Source organism: Urocitellus parryii, chromosome 1 (genome assembly GCF_045843805.1).
Source record: "Urocitellus parryii isolate mUroPar1 chromosome 1, mUroPar1.hap1, whole genome shotgun sequence".
Lineage (NCBI taxonomy): Eukaryota > Metazoa > Chordata > Mammalia > Rodentia > Sciuridae > Urocitellus > Urocitellus parryii.
This window is the reverse complement of record NC_135531.1, coordinates 270,601,180-270,625,209: the sequence shown is the minus strand read 5'-3', so window position 1 is coordinate 270,625,209 and position 24,030 is coordinate 270,601,180. Positions and strand designations below refer to the sequence as shown.

The 24,030-nt window shown below is 42.6% G+C and overlaps 1 protein-coding gene across 1 annotated transcript; it reads left to right on the top strand.

Annotated features, from left to right (window-relative positions):
• Nucleotides 1-1,208: 1,208 nt before the first annotated feature.
• Nucleotides 1,209-21,520, top strand: Fam124b (family with sequence similarity 124 member B). The gene is made up of 2 exons (XM_026390382.2): nucleotides 1,209-2,121; nucleotides 19,604-21,520. Exons 1-2 carry the CDS (start codon nucleotides 1,390-1,392, stop codon nucleotides 20,231-20,233), a joined length of 1,362 nt encoding a protein of 453 aa, XP_026246167.2. The 5' UTR covers nucleotides 1,209-1,389; the 3' UTR covers nucleotides 20,234-21,520.
• The last annotated feature ends 2,510 nt before the right edge of the window (nucleotides 21,521-24,030 follow it).

The following is a 24,030-nucleotide window of genomic DNA, read 5'->3' as shown; positions in this document are numbered from 1 at the left end:
TTTTTTTTTTTTAAAGAGAGAGTGAGAGAGGAGAGAGAGAGAGTGAGAGAGAAATTTTTTAATTTATTTTTTAGTTCTCGGCGGACACAACATCTTTGTTGGTATGTGGTGCTGAGGATCGAACCTGGGTCGCACGCATGCCAGGCGAGCGCGCTACCGCTTGAGCCACATCCCCAGCCCAGCAAATGATTTTTGAATTACTATTTAGGACACATTAGCAGATTGTGTTCGAAGCTTGACAACACTCGGATGGAGGACCATTCAATTTTAGATTCGCAGCTCACAGTCTCCCATAAATGTGTCAACTAGAAATTGCTGAGACATCCTTTCCCTACTAGTAGGAAGAAAATCTGGGCTGGACCTTCTGGGCTCCAGAGGGGCAGTGCAGGATGTGGACCTCTAGGTTCCTGGATTCAACTCTTCCTATGGCCACTTCTTAGCTGAGAGATTGTAAGCCAGTTACTCGGTTTTTCTATGTCCCAATTTCTTCATCAGCAACTGGGGACTAATGTTCCCTTCTTTTTAAGTTTGTAGAGTGATTAAATCAATTGATACGAAGTGTTTATGATTGCACTTAGAAGATCCTCAAGAGATAGAAGCAATTACTATTGTTGATTTGTAAATCTCTTTCCAAGGAATTTGTATGAATCAAGGGTTATTTTGTTGTTTGATATCTTCTTAGTACATCCAGACTCTTCTGTAGAGCAAACACTTATTTTTGTATTTAGATAAAATATTTTTCTCTCCGTGTCCTAGCATTAAAAGTTCAAAAACAAAATAAAAAAGACAAAGGGGTGGGGGTGGGGGGAACTGGCAAGGGTTCAAGTTTTGAGAATTGTTTTAAAGAAGTCATTGTATTCAGGTGGCCTGGCAGGCTACTGTAAACACCAGGAGATGTGAGTAGGAAGTCAGAGCCCATTGTGGCTCCATCAAGTGGATGTCTTTTCAACTAAACAGATGGCTATCAGGCTACCAGGGCTGACTCCCGTTCCTTTCTGCCTGGTCATTTCCTTTGCCGAGTGTCTGCAAGAACCACCCATTGGTTCTCAGGATTATAGGTTTTTAGGTCAAACAGAAACCCTGGGGAATGCCTGAAAGAGCCAAATGAGCAGTTGCGTGCTGCGCAGGCCGGGTGACGCGGAGCCACTGATGTAGTGTGTAGCGGAGGCTCCTAAGTCCACAACCATGTGACATTCCCTCCCTGTGCATCCACGGGCAGCCGAGCGTGTGCTCTCTGCCTGGGGGCCGAGTTCTGAAGGAACTGTTGGAGCTGAAGGTTTTGTGGTGGGCAAAGGCTCTGTGTGAGACCCCAGGGTGGCCTCACCGGCTCCTTCAGTGACCTCAGAAGTCTGAGCAGCGGCCTGCACGCTTGCTTTGCTTCGCTCCACCATGGAGGAGACCCAGGAGCCGCTGGCCATGACCGTACACCTCCTGGCTGACTCTGGGCATGGCTCGCTTCTGCAGCAGGCTCTGGACCAGCTCCTGGATGGCATCTGCCCAGGGATGCGCCTCTTCCTGGTGTCAGAGCGCGTCCGACCAGTGAAATACTATGAGAGGTACCCCTCGAGGCGGTCCCGGTTCCCGGGGATGTCGGTGCTGCTCTTCCTGCATGAAAGCCGTGGAGAGGAGCGGCTGCTCCGCGTTCTGGACTCCCTGCAGCGTCCACCCTGGCACTGCTACCCTACGCAGGATGTGCAGGGGAGACTTCGTCCCTACCTTCTTGCAAATCAGGAGTTCTACAGCTTGGACAACCAGATGCCTGTCTGGGGCGTCAGGCAGGTGCACTGTGGCACCGAGATCCTGAGGGTGACGCTGTACTGCAGTTTTGACAACTACGAGGATGCCATCAGACTCTATGAGATGATCCTGCAGAGAGAGGCCACTTTACAAAAGAGCCACTTCTGCTTCTTTGTGCTCTACACCACTGACAACTTGGCTCTGCAGCTCTCCCTGAAGCAGCTGCCCCTGGGAACTTCGGTGGACCCCAAAGAGTCTTGCGTGCTGCAGTTCAAGGTTCAAGAGATCGGCCAGCTGGTGCCTCTTCTACCCAACCCGTGTGTTCCCATCAGCAGCACCAGGTGGCAGACGCAGGACTATGATGGTAACAAGATTCTGTTGCAGGTATTTCTCCTCTACCTTGTGGTCTTGTACATGACATGGAACTGGGTAGTTTCACATCTCAGCAGGTATGAGTGTTGATTTAGTCTGATGGTTCTCAACCTTGGTTGTATATTAGAAGCCCTTGGGAGTTTTCAAAAAATTCCCAGACACTCTAGACCAGTTAGACCAGAATCTCTGGGTGCTCAGGGACTTTTTTTTTTTTTTTTTTTAAACAAAGCTCTTTGGACAATTCTAATATGCACTGATCTAATTAAGTATGCTCATGTGACAGGTAAGAAAGTCAGACTTGATGAGAAATTTGCAATACTATTGACTTAATTTTTAAGTATCTTAAATCACTGTCAAATTTTACTACAAATCAAGTTAGATGGTTAGGATCTCTTCCAATCTTAAAATTAAAACCTCCTTTCCTAACCATCCTATTGAAACCAAACACAGCTAGTGTATATCACTGTTGTCTCTTAAGTGTTCAATGTGGCAGCTGAGCTTTGCCACTTAGTAGCTATGTGACCTTGGGTCTCAGTTTCTTAATTACCTCAGTGAAGGATATTGCCATCCGCCTGCAACAAAGGTTCTCATCTGCACAGAATGCCCCAATACAACCACATCCTTAAGATAGTGCTCAAAACTTTATTTTATCTATTGTTGTTTCTATGTTGCCCTAAAGTTTTTAAATTGATAATTTTTAATACTCATAACCATCTAGGAAGTTGCTTTTTTCCCATTTTGCAGATTGAAAAACTGAGTTCAGTTACTTTCCCATGATAAAGCTTAGTAAGTGTCTATCAGACTTCAAAGTCCATGTGGTTAACTGCTGTATCTCAGAGCTCTGAGTGTGTACGGGTGTGTAAGTGTGCAGGCACAGGGACCTATGCGATGGTTAGAACAAAATATTCCATGGCATCTGTCTTTGAGAAATGATCAGAAATCCCTGTAAGTCTTATTGGATAAAGTAATGACAGACTACAGTAGGACTTGTTTTTCCTTTTAGTTAATTTTTTTTGACATTGCTTTGACTTCTTAGTTAATAAAACATGAATCATACTGATTCTACATTAAATACTCTCTGAATTATTTACCTTCTTGTTTACAAACTATGGCTAGGCACTTTCTTTTAAACAACTGTTAATTTCTAAGGCACCTGAAGTTTCTCTTTCAGTTTTAATCTTCAGAACTTAAAGTCAGCCTCACTGGCAAACAAAAGCTGAACATGCCTGAGTGGGGCAGGAGACGCCTTCTTACTCATGCCTGTTTTAAAGGCTAACTGGTGTTTTCTTTGAAACCACAGCTTATACAATTAGTTACTGTGGAAAGTTGAATCAGAGTTGGAGAGAGTAGAAGAGTTTTTTTTGGAAAAGCGAAAAACCATGAAGAATATGGAACTAGCCCCCTGTCCTCTGGGGATTGTTTAGGAGTCTGCATTTGTCCTTTATTCTCAAAGCCCACCTGGAGACACTAACTCCTTCCTGGTCTTATCCAGAGTTCTCCAAGCTTCCTGTATTTCCGCTTTCCCACTCCAAAACACTAGCCTTGCTTGGTCCCACCACCTCCATGACATGCAAACAAAATGAGGGAGTGTCTTCTGGAAAATTCTGCCCTGGCTTCTTGTCATAAAAGTGCTGGAGGAAAGTGCACAAAGGCTTGGTTGTAGTACACCACAAAAGACAGCAGACTGTAGTTTCCGCTTGACTCTTACAGTGGAGTGAATTTTTCAGAATACAAAGTCCAGGCCAAGCTTTCTGGGAACGGAGGAAAGGGAATTGGGAGGGGGTGAAATTTTTGGCTTTGTAAGTAGTCCAGGTCCTAAACAGCATGCTTGGGATCCGACTCTCAGCTCTGCCACCTTCCTCTTGGTTTTGCCCTCAGCCAGCGGGCTGCCAACAGCCCCAGGGACTACATTCTTCACATGGCTCTGTTTTGGTGTGGATATGAAGTGTCCCCCAAAAGCTTATATGAGAGATAATGCACGAATTTTCAGAGTTGAAATGACTGGGTAGTGAGAGCCTTCACCTAATTGGTACATTGATCCACTGATATGGGTTAATTGAGTGGTAACTGTAGGCAGGCAGGGTGTGGAGTTAGGTCACCAGGGTGTGCCTTTGGAGGGCTATGTTTTGTCCCTGGTGAGGGGACTTTCTCTCTCTGTTTCCTGGTTTTCATTTACTGAGCTTCTTTCCTCCTCCACACCCTTCAGCAATGATGTGCCGCCTCACCTTGGGTCCAGAGCTATGGAGTCGGCCATCTAGGGACTGGTAACCTCTAAAACTGTGATCCAAAATAAACTTTTCCTTCTCTAATTGTTCTTGTTGGATCTTTTGGTTACAGTGGTGGAAAAGGGGACAAAAGCAGGCTCTGAGTGTCCACAATAGTCCAACCAAATTCCTGGATCCACTCTAATCAGACCCATTTGGAACCTGATTCTCTTCTCTAAATCAGTAACTACACTCAGGAGAATGGGACCGTGTGGATTCCTTTAGTCCTGAGGTGAAGGCCCTACTTTCTACCCTAAACTGCAGAGTCAAACTGGCCTCTGGGACTCTCAGGGAAGAGACAGTTTCTCCAGTGAAGATCAGAGCAGAAGAGACAAATACTTAGTGCCTCCAAATGATTCATGTCCAGTAAATAAAATCTATTCAAGGGAAAACCACAACCTCAGATTAACCCTCCCACAGGTAATCCCTCCTTGGGGCCAGGATGGAGGCATGTGTGCCCAGGGGCCTGAGTGGGTGGGGTGCTAGACCCAGGGGCCATGGAGAAGCTTTCCTGAGGAGCAATGGCTGACCTGCATGAGCTGGATGGACAGAAGGAAGTAGCCAGCTGCAGAAAGGAGGAAGGGCATTCCCAACAGAGGGCCAGCAGGGCACTTCCATAGCAGGGCACATCCAGCAAAGTGCCTGGAGAGCTGTGTGGCTACAGTGAAGGCAGGAGTCGGGGGCTGGGGGGATGATAAGCAGGTGGCCAGAGGCCAAATCATTAGGAGCATGGTCTGCCATGGGATATAAGAATCTTTTCTAGTTTTCTCCTGTGAAGCTGAGACCTAGACCAGTGTGTGGCATGTGGTGGGCAAATACATTCTTGTATGAATGAATGGGTTCCTTGATAAGTTAGTTCAATTATAACCTTAGTGTAATGAGTGGTCACTGATGGATCCTACACATGGTACTGTCATGTATAGTCTGTTATGTGGCTCAAATGAGAGAACATATGTGGAGGTGTTTGGTAAAGTAGAAATTGCCAGAGACCGTGCAAAAGCAATGCAGGTGTCACCTGTGCTTGTCAGAAGGCCACAAGCTGTCTTGCAGAATCCATCCAGTCCACATGATCTTTCATCACTGCAGATTGTCCGATGTTTCTCAGAACCATGCTTCTTTATTCCCCAAATATTTACTGAGTGCCGTCCCTGGGCCAGACCCTTTTCTGAACCCTGTTCTCATTTGGGCTGTTTTAATCCTGCAGCTTCAACTCTTAGTGGATGTACATATAGAGTGGATTTCCTCTTCTCTCGCCCCATGTTGCAGTCCCTTTTCTTTCTCCCTGTGTGTTTTTTAAAAGTTTATTTATTTATTCTAATTTGTTATACATGACAGCAGAACACATTTCAATTCATAGTACTCATATAGAGCACAATTTTTCATATCTCTGGTTGCTCACAAAGTAGAGTCATACCATTCGTGTCTTCATACATGAACTTAGGGTAATGATGTCCATCTCATTTCGCCATCTTTCCTACCCCCATGCCCACGGCCTTCCCCTCCCTCCCCTTTGCTTTATCTAAAATTTCTCCATTTCTCCCACGTTTGTCCCCCATCTCCATTATGGATCAGCATCCACATATCAGAGAAAAACCTTCGGCCTTTGATGTTTTGGAATTGGTTACTTTGCTTAGCATAATATTCTCCAACTCCATCCATTTACCTGCAAATGCCATGATTTTATTCTCTTTTAATGCTGGATAATATTCCATTATGTATGTATACCACAGTTTCTTTATCCATTCATCTACTGAAGGGCATCCAGGTTGGTTCCACAATTTACTTTTGTGAATTGTGCTGCTATAAACATTGATGTGGCTTCATGGGATATATAAAGAACTCAAAAGACTTAACACCAAAAACAAACAAACAAACAAATAACCCAATCAGTAAATGGGCCAAGGAACTGAACAGACACTTCTTAGAAGATGATATACAATCAATCAACAAATGTATGAAAAAGTGTTCAACATCTTTAGCAATTAGAGAAACATAAATCAAAACTATTCTTAAGATTTCATCTCACTCCAGTCAGAATGGCAGCTATTAAGAATACAAAGAGCAATAAGTGTTGGTGAGGATTCGGGGGGAAAAGGCATACTCATACATTACTGATGGGACTGCAATTGGTGCAGCCAATAAAGAAAGTAATATGGAGATTCCTTGGAAAACTTGGAACAGAACCACCATTTGACCCAGGGATCCCCAAAGGACTTAAAACAGCACACTATAGTGACACAGCCACATTTCCCTGTGTTTTTGTCACTGGTGGAAGCAATGATGCCTGTGTGTGTTAAGGGAAAGTAGAATGGGCAATGATGCCCCCCACCTTCTTAAACTTCCTGCAAGTTAAACCTGCCCTCAATCAAATAAGCTGTTTAAGAATGAACCACACACAGAATCTGTAGGTCAGCGCTGCTGGTTCTCAGCTTTCCACAGCTGAGCCCCATGCTCCAAAGTTGCGTTCATGGTACTTCTTGTAGTTTCCCTCCCCAAATTTGCACATGTATGGTCCCTCTGCCCTGTTTACCTGCTGTCACCCACTTCTTCCTTGGGCAATCTCAGTGTGGACTCCATGGAGCTTCTGCAGACTCAGGTTTCCAGGTTGCTGAGTTAGGATAGATGACTTATTCTGTTTGATGTTTACTGGGGAAACTTCATAAATGAGAAGGATAAAGCCTTCCTGTCTGTCATGTGTAACTTAGGACAGTAACTCCGGTACCATCAAATAAGATTGGGTGGAGAACAGACTGAACATTTGAGGTAACTTTAATTGACCATTGAAGAGTCAGCAAGGTTTTGAAATAGGAAATTCATAGTGGGGCTAAATAGCAGCTGCGTGGATAGGAGTTGAAATGAATCAGACAAAGAGGGTGAAGAAGAGAGAAGTGAGGACGAGTCCTGCCACATTGGGTCTGAGGTGTTTGCAGGTGATTCAGGTGAGGACATTCCACACTCAGTGGCCACTGAGGGTTGCAAGTGGTGACCGAAGCCCTGGGAAGGAGTGACCTTATCAATAAAGAGTTTATAAAGTGAAAAGAGATGAAACAGGACTTAGACAATGTCTTCTACTTCAAGATGGGGCGAGGAGAAAGAACCAGTGAGAGAAACTGAGAAGGAGCCATCAGGAGAATAAAATCATGACGCCACAGAAGCCAGCATGTCAGCAGGTGTCCCGCAGTGCACAGATGTGGCCTCTTAGGTTTGCTGAGCCACGACTCTCAGGTTCTTCCATCTGGCTGCCTCGCCAGGCCACCGGGCTCTTGTTGTGTTGACCTCACCCTCGAGAGATCACCACCTGCTGCAGGCCCTGTCTCCAATGGTAACTGCCACCCCCAGCCCCTGGGACTATGGGAAGGTTTCTCCCATCCTCCTGGGACTGGGGTATGATTTTAATAAGGTCTTTCTGAAGATTTGAGGATAAAGCAGAAAAAGACAAATTCTGTACAAGAAGAATAACTGGCAAAGACCAGTAGATGTCCACATTCTCAGAGTCTCCTCCCAGGCCAAGATGTGACTGTTAGGTCCTTTATGGATGTTCCCCATGTTTCCTCCACAAAAGGAGGTTCAGGCTAAACCAGAGAGTAGGAAGGAGGATGCCTCCCTCCCACTCCACCCCTTGATATTCACCTTCCAGGCTTTTTTATTTCCCTAGGGTGTCTCCTTCCTAAGTTGGTTGAAATGGGAAAGTTCCCATCTCCCTCACCTCCCATGCCCAGGGTTGGTTTCTTGTGCCTGGGACCTGGGTGGGAGAGATCCATTCCCTCAGCCTGTGAGCCCTGCATCATTACAGTCTGGGGTTTCCAGTCTCAACAACTGGTGGTGGTGGTCAGCTGTTCATTCCAGTGGATTTGCCAGACTCATTCTTCCAGGTGAGCTCAAGCCTCTGCATCCTTTAGCAGCCCTTCACCTCACCTCTGGGTCCCCTGCTGTCAGCCTGAGTCAGAGTCCACATGAGCTTCCAAGACACAGTTAGGGAGCGGAGATGTCACGTGTCTTTGAAGAAGATCCCATTTCACACATGCATTCCTCTTTTCCCTCTGCAATTGAGACTCCTTCCTAGGCTTAGGTGGCCTTGCAAAATTCTCTGTGATGATGAAAATATTCTGTGTTTGCACTGTTCAGTACGGTGGCTGCTGGCCCCATGCGGCTCCTAGGTACTAGAAATGTGATCAGTCAGGTTAAAGAGCAGAATTATTAATTTTAACACTTTACATTTAAAGAGCCTCAGGTGGTCTGTGACTCTTGAGTTAGACAGCACTGTTTTGGGTTATCTGTAAGGTCTCTTGAAACCTGAAGCTTCTGCAAGGATATAGCTTCATCTCTTGAGTGTGAAATTCCATTTTTTGAAAAATAATTGAGAGATTTAACATCAATTTTACTGAAAATGGTAGGTGGGTTAAGCAATATGTAGTATTATTTTTTTAAGAGCACAAGATACCTCTCTAGTGCCGAGGATGGCTGTTTTATTCTAACTCTGAAAGTCAGATTTCCTAGGTTCTAAAACACTAGTTATTTATTAAGCCTCCTTTCTTTCTTTCTTTTTTTCTTTCTCTTTCTTTCTTTCTTTCTTTTTTTTTTTTTTTGCAGAAACCCCACATCTAGTCAGTCACCCACCATTCTGATTTTCTTTCGAAGTCTTTTCTTCTTCCCACCTTCCTGCTTTAGGCCCCCATGGCTTCAAATGTGCACTATGATGATGGCATTTTAACTCTCTGCTCTGGCTCCAGGCTGCTGTGTTATCCTGCACGCTATTGTCACAAAACCTTTGTAAATGACTGTCTGCGTTAAGCTCCTTCTCAGTTCAGTAAAAAGAAGGTAAACAAATAATATCAAAGACCCCTGGCTCAGCTTCCAACAGCCTTCATATTCAGGGCCACCTAACATCTCCCTTTGCAGCCTCTTTCTTGGTCCATCACTGTCTTTCTTTCCGCTCTTTCCAGAATTCTAGACTCACTCAACACATGTGCTTGTTTTTAATTATTTTTTTTTATTGTGGCAATATATATATAAGAAAACTTCACTATTTTTGATCTTTAAAAATTTTTACAAAACCTCTTTTTTCTTTTAAAAAATTCTTATAAAAAATTTTGGTGAAATACATGTAACATTAAATTTACCTTGTTAGAAGTGGGGTGCAGCAGCACACACCTGGAATCTCAGCAACTGGCCACGGGAAAGGCTGAAGCAGAACTGTAAGTTTGAGATCAGCCATGGCAACTTGGACCCTGTCTCAAAATACACAGTAAAATAAAATAGAAAAGGGCTGGAGATGTAGCTCAGTGGTAAAGTGCCCCTGGGTTCAATCGCTGTTACTGCAAAACAGGAACAAAAACAAAACTTAACTGGGCAAGGCAACACATGCTTGTAATCCAAGCAATTCAGGAAGCTGAGGCAGGAGGATCATGAGTTCGAGGCTAGCCTCAGCAACTTTTAGCAAGGCCCTAAGTAACTTGATGAGATCTTGTCTCAAAAAATAAAAAGGACTGGACATGTAGCTCAGTGGTAAAGTACCCCTGTGTCAATCCCCAGTACCCCAAACAAACACAACAAAACAAAAAACAAACACCAATTTTTAAAATATACAATTCAATATTGTTAAGTACATTTGCAATATTATAACACCATCACCATTATCCATTTCCAGAATTTTTCATTATCTCAAACACATACTCTATATCCATGAAACCAAACTCACCACTCCCTTCTCCTTCTAGTTTCTGGGAGCCTCAAAAATTCTGTTTTGCCTCTGTGAATTTGTCTACACTAGGTGATTCATATAAAGCAGAATCATGTGGTTATGTCTGCAGCTTACATGTTTTTATGTCTGGTTTATTTAATTTACCATAATTTTTCAAAGTTCACCCGTGTTGTAGCCATTATCATAAGCCCATCCCTTTTTATGACTAATATTCCATTGTATGTATACCTGTATCTGTGTATTGCCTGATCTATATAGTATCCAAGGAAGTCTTGCATTTCCTCTTCAATTATCTACCATTAAGGCTCTGACCAAATTATGCTCCTCACTGAAACCTTCTGTGAAGCTCAAGGGCTATTAATTCCTGTTCCTAACTAGAATGTTTCACACTAAATCTTTGTAGTACATAACTGATTATGTATTTTCCCATTTTTACATCATATATTTTTAATGTAGAACTTTATGACTCTCTCTTTTTTTCAGTATTTTATGAAATGTTTATATTCTTTTATTTCAAACAACTAATCAAGTACATAAAGGTGAACATAGCTAAGCATCAGTTGATGAGATGACGTGAAATGCATGCATGCTTATGCACAGAGCAAAAATTCCATTCCAAATGGAGAAATAGGGGCATAAAAGGAAGGGATAGAACCAAAGCAAGACTGAAATCCAGCTGGACAAACAAGTCCTGTAGTGCCATGTCCAGCATCTGGGGAACATGGCATTGTGATGTTCTCTCTAAAGGGCCGTGTAGTTCTGCCCATATGTCCTTGTTGGTTGCAGCATAAATAACTCTCTCTTGGCTTGTCTCAACTTGAATCCTGCAGCTTTCTTTGGGAAAATTTCCACATCATTGACACCTCTTAATCTTGGGAATCTCTCTGTGGTTTCAGCTCCTTTCTCACTTCTTCATGCATTCTCCTCCCTGCTGCTGTCTTTAGGGAGTCTCACCCTGTAGGACACTGCCTGGTCCCCTAGGCTTTCCTTTGAAATCTTGGCGGAAGCCTCCATGACCCCTTAACTTTACCATCTGAATTCCTGAAGAACAAGTGCCATGCGGACAATGCCAAGGTCTGCTGCGTTCTCAAGCAGTAGCCAGGCTTCTTGGAAACATGGCTGCAGTGACCTCTGAGTGCTGGAGCATGGTGAAACAACTTTCTATCCTCTGCCCTCCCGCCTGTGCAAGCAGGATGCCCCAAAGTCTCTTCTCAAAGGAATTTTAACTTTTACAACTTTGAGCCTGAGATAGATGTGGCCTTGTTAATGCCTGCAATGCTCTTGAGCCATCTTTCCTATTGCCTCTGTGTAAAATACTTAGAATCTCTTTAGTGGCTGTAATCTCTTCAACAACCATTACTTTCTTGGCCCCAGTTTTAGACACATATTTTTCTGGCCAAATTGCAAGTTTTTTGAATCTTTCTGCTCTGTATTTCACTTCTGATTATTACAGTCATTGCGGTTAAAAGCCACCACCATCATTCTATCACCTGAATGCTGTGCTGCCTTGAAATTTCCTCCACCAGAAATTAGTCCACCACCTTTCAATTTAGCCTCATAGAAAGTCTAAGGACGTGGGTAAATGTTGACAACTTCTTTTCCAGAATGTAACATGAGTAGCCTCTAATCCAATTTCCAATAGAGTCCTCCTTCTCTGAATCCTCATAAGCCCAGTTTTCACTGTCCACAATTCTGTTAGCATTTTGGTCTTCTGATCTCCCACCAGAATCACTCATGAAGCTCTGCTTACATTGTAAGTCTTCTCCAAATTTCATCTCCTAACTTTTTCAAACAACTCCTACAAACCAAATGCTTCGAAACCACATGGTCATGTTAGGCATATCAGTAATCCCAGTTCTTGGTCACCTTTTGTCACCTTTTCCTCACTGTGACCAAAAACCTGATAAGAACAACTTAGAGGAGGAAAAGTTTATTGGGGCTCATAGTTTCAGAGGTTCAGTCCATGGTCAGCTGACTCCATATTTCTGGGTCAAAGGTGAGGCAGAACATCATGATGGAAGGGTGTGGCCAAGGGAAGCAGCTCAGGACATGGCAACCAAGAAGGGGTGAGAGAAGGAGAGAGAAGGAGAAAAAGAGAGGGAGCACTCACAAGAGGAAGAGAGAAATGAGCTAGAGCCACGGACAAAATATAAACCCTAAAATCACATTCCCACTGACCTACTTCTTCCTGCCTACCTTTACCACTCAGTTAATTCATTCAATCGGGTTCATTCACTAATCATGTCACAGCTCTCATAATCCAATCATTTCACCTCTGAACCTTGAATTGTTTCAAAATTGAGCTTGGGGGGGGGGACACCTCATATCTAAATCATAATAGCAGGTTGATATCAGTGGTTTTGGCTAGTTGATCTAGTACTTTCTAAAACATCAGTTAATTGGAAAAGACTCATTTCAACTCTGAAATAAACCTGGCAGTATTGGGGGGTTTCTTATTATCTACATAATTCTTTTCCATGCAATCATTTCCCCCAGTGTTGGAGGAATCCTCTTTGGCTGTTCTCTTGAAATCATTTTCATGTTTAATCATTTTTTTCTGATGCATTTTATCTTGTTTTTTGAGGAGGTGAGAGTCATAAATGGGTGAAAATTATTTCCCTGTTCCCCATGATAGTTGATAATGTTCCCTGAACTTGGAAAACCCTACCCTCAATTTATAACATTTCACAAACATTTCTTAGAAAGAAGAACTCTAAATAGCTAGAATTCCTACAAGGGCACTTCAATTTGTTTGTTTGGCAGGAGGAGCTTTATTTCTCCTCAAGAGATTCATCTCAATCACTTAGCATTATGTTTCTCCTGGAAATCCATTCCATCTGCATGCAACTGCATTTCTATGTTAATAATGTTGCACTCAATTTTGCCATATGGTCTATGAATCTTAGACTTCTTTTTTTTTTAAAGTTGACATTTTCCTCTCTTAAACGTCCATCTATAATATCAAGTCACTTTGAATTTTTTCTTATTTCCTTTTTTTTAGCTGAGGATTAAACCAGCCTTTGCACATGTCCAGCACATGTTCCACGCTGAGCTATGTCCCTCAATTTTCTTAAGAAGACTTTATAGCTACTTAATAATAACCAGGAGCCAAATTTTTTCATTCATTTCTTTGTGCAAAAATTTATACTTTTTCATCTCTTCAAAATGTTAAGCCTTACTTTACAGATATTTAGTTATTATTTATTATTAATTAGGCACTGTGCTAGATACCAGAGATATAATGATGAAGAGATTGTACACAATCCCTTCTGTTCCGGATGGCAAAATCTAGGGGGAAAATACAGAGGGATAAATAACCAAGGACAAACAGTTTGGTAAGTACTGAGACATGGGAATTAGCTGCTGTGAGAGCTGCTGATAACATTAATGATGATGATTGAACCAATCCATGTAGAGCTTTGCTGTGTCCCAGGCACTGTTATTATTTACCTTCCACCACAATCCTGTGATGTTGGCACTTGTTATTATTTTCTTTTACAGATAAGGAAACTGAGGCATAGAAATACTTAGTAACAGTTCAAAGTCCCATAGCTGGTACATGTGAGTCAATATTCAGCAGCTTCTAACCCGAATTTCACCCAAAGTGAAATGATCATAAACTTGGAATTGACATGAGTAGAGTTTTCAGGCAGAAGGATTAGAGGAGGTCCATCCCAGATAGAAGAAATAACCTACACATACACTGGCATTAAGAAAGAACAAATCATCTTTAAGGAACTGAAAGAAGTTAAATTTCAGCATGTGGGGATCGAGAGAGAATTATCAGATTGGAGTAATGGGGGCCGACTGTGAGGGGTAAAGTGAGTCACAGGTGAGTTTGGTGGTAGGAAAGGAGAAGGTTGCTTGGATTTCATTTTAAGAAGAGTAGGAAGCCCGGGAAGCAGGATGCTGACACTATCACATCTGCTTTCAAACTTCCTCTGGGAGGTAAATGGCTGGTGCAGTCACGCTGGGGTTAATGGTGGTGAGACTGGAGAAAGAGGAGGAATTGCTGCTCTTTAGGAGGCAGAATCTTTAGGGAATGGGTGCCAGGGTACACATTGGATATACAGAAGGACTCTTTTTTTGAGAAACCTGGGGACTAACAATATGCTAACTTCTGAGATAGAAATGAGGAAGCAGAATGGTTCTGTTGTGAAGAGGGAGGTGAATTCAATCCAGATGATTCTGGGTATGTTGAGATGCTGGTGCCTATAAGGCAGCTGGACAGGTAAAGGTGAAGTTTAGAAGACAGATCTGAGCTGTAGTTGTACTTTGGGGGAGCCTTTATCGTTTTGATGGTAATTGAAGGTATTTGGTGTCTCAGAGTGCTTAAGGGAGTATGTGTGGAGAAGAGGACCCAGGTCAGCTCTAGGTAATTACTACATTAGATGAACCGATATGAAAAGAGGCACCTTTAATCAAAACTGAAAAGGAGTAAGAGAAAGGAAGGAGAAAATCCAAAACAATAGATGGGCATAAAAGCTAAGGAGAAGACAACTACAAAGGTAAAGGTAAAGACTTCAAAGTAGAATTCCACTAAGTGCTCAAGAAAATTCATGACCAGGAAATTGAGTGTAAAAGAAAATCAATGTAGATGATCTTGGTAAGAGCAATTTCATAAGGGGTAGGAGGGCAATCCAACGCTGTGGGCAAAGGACATGGGGGGAGGTTAGTAGGAAAAAATGTAGACAAATTCTATAAAAAATTTTGAATGTGAATGGGAAGTAGAAGAAAACTTTAGGGGAAAGAGAGAAAGTTTAATTGCTGTTGGAAAGGGGAAGGAGAAAGATGGAGAGAGAAATTGAGATTGAACATACAAGATACTAAAGTGGGAGAAATGAGTGATTATTAGGTTGCGATCATGGGAAGGGCAGGAGGTGATGGAATTCACAGCACAGGTTGGATGGTCCCTTTCCTGTACAGAGGAGGAGTGAGGTCACAGGTGAGCCTGGTGCTAGGAAAGGAGAAGGTTGCTAAGTAATGGTGGCTTTTGCTTTCTCTGTTATGTAAATGGTGATCCAGCTGGTGGGAGAGTGAGGGAGAGTGTGTCACTGAAGGATTCAGACAGTTCAGAGGGTTTGAAACCACTGCTGTGATGAGTAGAGAGAGCAACTGTGGGAACAGGAGGGCTGGAGGGCAGCCTGAGTGAAGTTGGACACCACGTCTTCCTTGTGACGCCAACCTTCATGGCTGTGTGTGTGTTCCCACAGGATCCTGGGTGCAAGCTCAGAGAACTTGGGTGAGTAACTCCAATCCTCACTTCCATCCAGGGAGGGGAGATTTTGAAGGATATCGTGGCAGAAAAGGACCAGTGCAGGAGAGTTGGAGGTCTCAGCAAGGAAACGGGTGAAGTGATAGTCTTGGAACTCCAATGAGCCATGGAAAGAAGTGAAGACGGTGGGGGACGGTGATGGGGATGGGGACAATTGAGAAGGAGCAAGTAGGAGGTGGTGCTGGTTTGAACAGCAGATGTAATGGGAGAACTGAGTTTTGGAGCTGGTGGCCTGCTGGCTTTCAGAGATGGAGCACCTTAAGGGAGACAAGATCCAGTGAGGTGCCACGGGCCCGGGGACCAGAGCTGAGGGGAGGGTGCACTAGGCTGGCTCAGAGGGGTCCACGGACTTTGGAGGTCCAGGAGAGTTCTTCCTGGCTGCACCTGTCTTGGCCTGGACGTGGCTTCAGGAAAACCTTCATTCTGATCTGAGATTGACTTGGGAGTAAGAGAACGTCCTCAGGCTTCTCTTCTGATTATAGTTGTTAGAAAATGAAATAGGAGCCCCAGAGTCAAACTTAAGGCTTTCTTTCTCTATTCTGGGTAGTCTAATATCAACCTTGAATGATTTCTGAATATGAAAAGCAACAATAACAAATAAACCCATGTCAGTTTCCATTATTAGAAGGAAAAAACTTCACTGGGTCAAATAAGAAGATACAATACAATGTCCAGCGATTTCATAAGAGACAAAGATGGCAGTTGAGCCCTTTGAAAAATGGAGGGAGTTTGTTTGCCAGTGAAAGGGAGATCCCTGTTTATAGATGGCAGATAGTATTTTTTTTCCCTCTAATTAGGCCAGGGTTAATAAGCAAGACATTTTTTAAAGAGTGAGAACTTGGAGTTCTTTGAAGTTGGGGGTGGGCAAGTCTTTACTTTTTACTTTATACATTTGTACAATAAAATCATTTATTTATTTATCTTTTAGTTGTCAATGGACATTTATTTTATTTATTTACTTATATGCGGTGCTGAGAATCGAACCCTGTGCCTCACACTTGCTGGGCGAGCACTCTACCACTGAGCCACAGCCCCAGACTCAATTAAATTATTTTTATAGTTAACAATTACCACTTTTATACTGGTTGAGTAATAGGTCACAGTTAAAATTCAGGTGCTTTAAAAATATTGTATAAAATTATTTTGGGGCTATATGTATAAGGTGTATGTGAAACAAATAAAATTTGTGTTTAGACTTTGGCTCCATCCTTCATGATATCTCTTTACATAAGTGCAGATATTCTGAAACATGAAAAAAATCTGAAACCCTTCTTGTCCCAAGTAATTTGGATAAGAGATTCTTGACCTGTAATAAGATATTTTGATTAAAAACTAATAGATGAAAAGACAGGAAGGGAGGGCGGGGCGAGGGGGTGGGGGGAAGGAAAGGCGGGGAAAACCAGAGCAAAGGGAAGTGCAGGGCGAGAGAGCAACAGGAAATGAGGTGGAGGAATGAGAGCGGTGAGAGCAGGAAGTGAGCCCCGGGCAGTTAGGAAGACTCAGATGGCCCCAGGAGAATGACCCCAGGCACAGGTCCTGGATATATGCAGTGTTTCCCAACCTTGGCTGTGCATTAGAAGCACCTAGGGAGATGGGACACTTCCTGATGCCTGGATTGCACCCTGGTCTGGTGAAATCAGAGTGCTTGGGGCAGGAGCAAGCAGCAGTGGTGTTTGGTGATCCCTAGGTGGTTCCATTGTGAAAAAAAAGCAGGTCTAAAATGAGTACACACACACACACACACACACACACACACACATTTTCTGGGGACAGAAATTTCTCTTGTGGGTTTATCAAAGGGCACATATGGAGGTACAGGGGACATCTCTTTAACAAGCAAAGTTCCCGTGTGTGTGTGTGTGTGTGTGTGTGTGTGTGTGTGTGTGTACTCATTTTAGACCTGCTTTTTCACTGTCCCGACTTTCTCCTTATTCCTCTGGAGAGTGTTTCTGATGCTGGCAGGAGCTCTCTTCAGTGCAATTTGGACTCTGGGCTAAATTGCATGGGCTCTGGGAATCAGATGGGTGAGGCGGTATTCAGGCAAACACAGCTCTCTGGGGGAACTGGTTTGGTCAAGGGGTAGAATTTAATGATTCTAGAATAGTGGTTTTCAAACTTGGTCCTGAGAAGCCAACTGACCTTGTGAGGGGGTCAGCAGTCACAACAGGAGGGGATGTGGGCAGAACTAAGGGAGTCCCAATGAGCTGGGTCTACCCTGTCCAAACTGCTCTAGTTAGACTGCTTCAGATATTGGGCTTCCAGTAAGGCAAGGGTGGTGTGTGTGGGGATAGAGATAGAGGTAGATACTGAGGGAATGAGAAGCATTGATGTGGAGAGAGCAGGGATTGGCCAATTATGGCCCTGGCACTTAGAATAATTTTTTTTTTTACTTTTAAATGATTGGGAAAAAATTATGAGATGAAAATTATATGAGATTCAAATTTCAGCATCCATAAATAGAGTTTTATTGAAGCACAGCCACACCATTTATTTACGTCTTGTCTATGGCTGCTTTGCAGCTGAGCTGAGCAGCTGGGTTAAGGTCTATACGGCCAGCAAAACCTTAGATATTTACTACATGGCCCTTCATGGAAAATGTTTTCCACTTGTAAAAGAAGCAATGGAAGTTCCGCTCTGTGTGTGTGTGTGTGTGTGTGTCTACTCATTTTAGACCTGCTTTTTCACTATCCTGACTTTCTCCTTATTGCCTTGGGAGGTGAATGTGTACCATTCTCTTTCCCCCCTTTAAATAGACTATTTTTTAGAGCAGCATTAGTTCTCAGCAAAATTAAGCAGAAAGTACAGAGATTCCACATCTCCCCTGATCCCACAGACACACAGTGTTCCCCACTGTCAACACCTCCCACCAGATGGCACATGTGTTACATGAAGGAGCCTTCATTGGCAAGTCATCGTCACCCAAAGTGGAGAGTTTGCATTAAGTTGTACATTCCATAGGTTTGGGCCAATACACAATGATGTGCATTCCATTATGATATCATCCGGAAGAGATTCCCTGCCCCCAACGTCTTCTGTGTCTGCCTGTTTATCCTACTTTCCTCTAATACCTGTCAATTACTGATCTTTTTACTCTCTCCATGATTTTACCTCTTTCAAAAATTCTATATAGTTACAGTATGTAGCCTTTAAAGATTGGCTTCTTTCAATTGGCAGTAGGCATTTAGAGTTCTTCCCTATCATCCTTTTTGGTGTATGATTAAGGACTGGGCTAGGCAGGGATAGGTCCTGAATATCCATTTCTAAGGGCTGCTAACAAGATGGAGAAAATGGTCTTGTCCAGAAATCCTCTTGGGGAGAGCACTGTGTCAGGGGTAGGATGTGAGGCCCCTGAGAGTCCAAGGATAGAAGATGCTCATGAACTCCACTTGGAGCATGCAGCTCCCTGCAGGGTAGGGGTTCTGCCAGTAGGATTGGAACTAGAGTGGAATTGCCAGGGAGGAAAGCACAGTGTCTACATAGCAGCTCCCCCTTTCTGTTTTCCCACATAATAGTAGCCATTGCTCTAGTACCTGAAGAATGTAAGGAATATTTATTTATAAAAGGTGCCAAATTATTATTACCCTCCCTGGAGTATCCACATGTCTTGGAAAAGCCCAAGAGATACATAATTATTAGCACTGTTTAAAACAAGGACCACAACCTTGGAAAATGGATTTAAAAAAAATAATTAATTGTTTTTTTAAATACATGACAGTGGAATGCATTACAATTCTTGTTACACATATAGAGCACAATTTTTCATATCTCTGTTTGCATATAAAGTATGGTCACACCAGTTCATGTGTTCATATGTGTGTTCTTTTCCCAGTCCCTATCTGGCTGTCACCTCATGTTTTGGTGGCTTTTTTCTTTTTTGCATGGTTGGAAATACATCATTTGTGTCATCCAAGCTGAACAACATCTTTGAATATTTTTATGTAGTTTAAACAACTGAATCTACCAGAAGTGTGTGTTTTCATCAAGTGGCCTTTTGTTTCATAATGCTGTCCTTGTCAAAAAGTTAGCGTGGGGGCTGGGGAGAAAGGAAAAAAGAAGAGCAAGAGAAAAGTCATGTTTCTAGCCGATGCTGATCCTGTACCTCATGATCATGTTTACCTACGACTTCTGCTCCATCACCTTTACCGAAAGTCTGCTGTGGTCATGGCGTGGCAATGGGTAAATAAGGCGGGGCGCTCTTGGCACTTAGGTAGTGGAAAACTTGTTTCATTTGCTCCTTCTTGCCTTGTCCCACAGGTCCAGTTGAATCCAGAACCTGGTGTTAGGAACCGCGAACTTTCTTTTCTGAATGGCACCTTGGGTTCTGGCTTGCTCCATCAGAGCTCCAGGCTGACCCCTGTCCCTGCACAGAGAACCCTAGAACCAAGGAGCCGGAGGATCCGGGGCAGGAGGTTCAAGGTGCGTTCTCTGGAGTTCCCTGAGCCCACTGGGGCATCAGACAGCTCTAGCGCCACTTCATGGAAAAGCCCTGGTTGGTCATCCCCCGCCAGCAGCTCTGTCACAAGCACCCAGCTGCATCCTCCACTTGAGCCCAGGGTCAGAATGAAGGTCCTCCGGGAAAACAGCCTTCAGGAGCTGGAGGCCGAGACCAATGTTGACACGGGCTTCACCATCATCAGATCTGAGCTGAGGCCATCTTTTCTGAGCAGATTTCCAAGGGATTTGTGGATTACCCAGCCATCATCCTGCTTGCCAGACTCTTCTTTAGAGGGGGCTACCTCTAAAAACAAGGGCATTCTTAGGGAAAGAATCCATCCCTTGTCACTTGCTAGCCAAGGGGACTCTGGTACAAGGAAGATAATCTCAAGATGTTCCCTTCATCTGCCAGTCCAAGGAGGAGAAAAAGAAGAAGAATTCTTTATATAGCATAAAACAAATGTGTTGTTTAAAATTACAAAATCAGATAGAACGTTCTAGAAATGGATCACTGACCCAGAATCGTCTTGTTTCTTGTTCATCTGAGGGCACCTGCATGCTATCCACATACAGATCTGTATTGCTTTCATTTCAAATGTTCAACTTCTGCAGGTTTCAGGAGTGATTGTTGGTTTGCTGTCCCAGTCATAAAGGAACACAGACAAGTACAGGGAGATAGCTGGATGCTCATGATCCCTGGAGGCTCACTGACCCAGCTGCCTGTGTTGAGTTCAGCATTTACCAGGATAACTGCATTGTAGGCAAATGAATCGGAAATGTTATGCAAAGCTGATTAGTGTATGTAATTTGGTTTTAATTTTTTCTTGGGTTACATAGCTCATCTCTCTGGACAGCATGGACTATTTATTCTTTAGTGCTTTTTAATTTTTATGTGACCTCCTTTGGTAACTAGGCCCTTGTTCACCACATACCCTCTTGTGATTTTGCCTTTAAAGTTATTTGCATCTGGAATGAGTGAATATGCAAAGTATTTTGAACATTACAAGCAACATCCCCCCCCCTCTTTAATGAGCAGAAACCCTGGAAGTTAGAAAAATCAGGTTAAAAATTAATGCTAGATGCTAAGGTTTTCCTGGTCTTTGGAGTATCATTTGTTTTTGCCCTACTCTGAAGAGGCCAGCTGCTTGTTTTTTTTTAAACAAACCAAGGAAGACATAGGATTATTTGATAATTTGAGATCTCCATGGAGCAAGGTGGGAAGATTGGATTGGCTGGGTCACTGGAACAGAACTTTGTTGTTTCTGGCCAGTTTTTAATCCTCAAAGTCCTTTATGATACACATCATTCATTTATATATTCACTCCACAAATATTTATGGAACACTGTGTTTGAATAAGACGTCATATATCTGGTACATACACATTCTGTGACCATCAAGCCCCCAAAGTGGTTATGATTTTGCAATGATGATAAACCCATTCTACCAGCTGTTAGAAAGATGTTGATATCCAAACCTGCTCCTCCAAGAGCTTCTCTCACAATCGAGGCACACACTTGCCACACAAATTTGTAGTAAGTATTCACAACTTGCAGATGGAGACTGGGCATATTGTGAATTGCAATTATAATTCCAAGGGAAAAGTTCTCCATTGCCTATGTGCTGGGTTATTTGTGTTAAGGTTTGTGCACATGTCTAAAAAAAATCTGGGATTTTGTATTTTAGTTGATTTATAGGGTTATTTGGCTCTATGAACTTCATTTTCCAGGATGAATATTACATAATAATATAAATTGATTTTTTTTTAAGAGAGAGTGAGAGAGGAGAGAGAGAGAGAGAGAATTTTTTTTTTTTAATATTTATTTTTTAGTTCTCGGCGGACACGACATCTTTGTTGGCATGTGGTGCTGAGGATCGAACCCGGGCCGCACGCATGCCAGGCGAGCGCGCTACCGCTGAGCCACATCTCCAGCCCATAAATTGATTTTTTTTTTCAGTGCAGGATATCAAACCCAGGTCCTTGCCCATGCAAGGCAAGCACTCTATCACTGAGCTCCATCCCCAGGCCTGAGCTGGATCTTTTAAAGTCCTGGAAACTCAGTACACCCAACTTGAGAGAAAGATGAGCTCAGGCCTAACCCCCCAAAACAGTAGAAGCCAGGTCAGTTGATAATGGACAAAAATAAGACTTTTAAATGGACTTTTTCTGTCTTTAAGGCATCAGTGTACCTCCTCATTCTCATGATGTCTCTTCTCCAGATTAAAATTTTATCTTAGAAAATAGAATGAAGAACTTCATTTTGGTATTGATGTATCATGAGTTTTCTTTTTTTCTTTTGAAAGTCTTATACTAGTTGAGCTATTGAGCTACCATGAGAAACATAGCAGGGAGAAGTTTTAAAACTTCCTTCCCACTTTTTTCCCCCCTGAAATTATTTAAATTTCTTTAATATAATACATGGGCAAGAATATAAATACATGGAAATGATAAAGAATATTTAGAAATTTGAATGGGTACCTAACAAAATTGGCTTGTAAAATAATAAATTCTTAAGATAACATCTACTCTATTCTGCTCAGTGTAGGATCTAATTTATGGAAAGATGGGGATGGAAATACCAGTAGATCAGGTTGCAGATGAGCAGATTTTAAATTTCCTATTTATGTGACCTTGAACATGTCAGGTTCATTGATCTTTTAGTGCTTTATCTATTGTAACAAAAGCTGTTTGGAGAATTGAGATGATGTATATGAAAGCATTAAGATGTCAGTAGCCCCTATAAATGTGTTTTTTTGCTATTATATTATATTTTATATTATATCGTATATGATATTATTAATACAATCGATTGGTCCTTTATACCCACAGTTTAAAAATCTCATAAGAACAATTTTTTTAAGTCAAGCAGTTTTTAGTAAAATCAATGAGTCAATAAAAAGGAAATTTACCTTTCTAAGGTTTTTACTACATGCGTGATTTATTTTTTAATCCTGTCTCCTATAGGAGAATTATGTATAGCAAATAATCAACTATATCCTAGAGTTCAGTAGGGATGGTATGCAATAAGACTAGGCCCTGGACTAACTTAATTCAATTTAACAAATTAGTCAGACCTGACTGTAATTATGCTTCTTCCCTAAAATGTAAAATGTATCATTTTTAAAATGAGAGAGTTACCTAATCCGAATATTTTATTTTTCTTTTCAGGTAAATTAACAAACAGTGGCAGCAGTTTTCTTGCTACTTTTAACCTCATTAAAAGTATTTCACAGTTTTTTGCAAGTATCTTCCGGACATTACTAGACATGAATAGAAATAATAACATTTGGAAATTTGCAAACATATTGGTAGGTTGGGAGAAGTAGAGGAAGGAATGTAGAATTAGGAGTGGGAGGAGATAAGACTCAAAGGATGGTTACACCTTGATTCATGCAAAGAGATGGGGCTGTGTCAGCAGCAGCGGCCATCTGCAGTCTCCCATGGCAGCTCTGTAAAGGTCTGGTCTTTCTACCACACCTCAACAACCCTCTGGGCTGGTGCACCTGTGTCTGAAGGAGGAGCTGGTGGGAGGCCCCTTTCTCCCCTCCCAGAGAATGGGGAAGGGAGATGCAAGAGAATGGAGCCACAAGCACACACCCCATTTTCTGTTGATTAAAAAACGCGTACATTTTATATCATGTGATCCAACATCTTCAGAAATACCGTCTGACTTTCCACAGTCTTCTCCACGTCCTTTTCCTTTCTTTCCCTCCCACCCTCCCTCTCCTCCTTCTTTCTTTTTTGTGTGTGAATTTGGTGTTCCATTCTTCACTCTTGTTTTAAAACACACTCTCTCTGCTGGGTCTCCTGGATTCCTTCAAACGGATGACATGTGGTTGCAACTTCTAAAGGCCTCCTTGACTGAGCGCTGAGGGAACAGGAAGAGAAGGCACGCTTTGAGGAAACTCCCTGTTCCAGTTCAACCTTCGAATTCTGCTCAGTGCTGACTACACCCACGTCTGGTGGAAGCAAACCAACCTCCCCTCCTACAGGGCTCTCCTTTCACCCCCACCAAAACTTTCTCTGAGGCTTGAGATGTTTCTTCTCACAATTGGAGATAAGAATCGCTGCACATGGCTCTCAGGGCACATTATTAAGGGTTTTTGTTATTAAAGAGTCGATTTAAATTTTATTTCTAAATATACCATCCAAAAAGTATTATTATTCCAGAGAATCTGCCTTGGCTGTTGAAGACACAACAAGGTCTCTGCTTTGCAGAGGAGGAAAGTTCTGTTTCCAAACCCCCAC

What these genes read in the sequence shown, in the direction of transcription:
- Fam124b (XM_026390382.2), top strand. Translation starts at nt 1,390, where the DNA reads ATGGAGGAGACCCAGGAGCCGCTGGCCATGACCGTACACCTCCTGGCT. An exon ending in GTAACAAGATTCTGTTGCAG is followed by an intron (nt 2,122 to 19,603) that starts GTATTTCTCCTC and finishes CTTGTCCCACAG; the next exon opens with GTCCAGTTGAATCCAGAACC.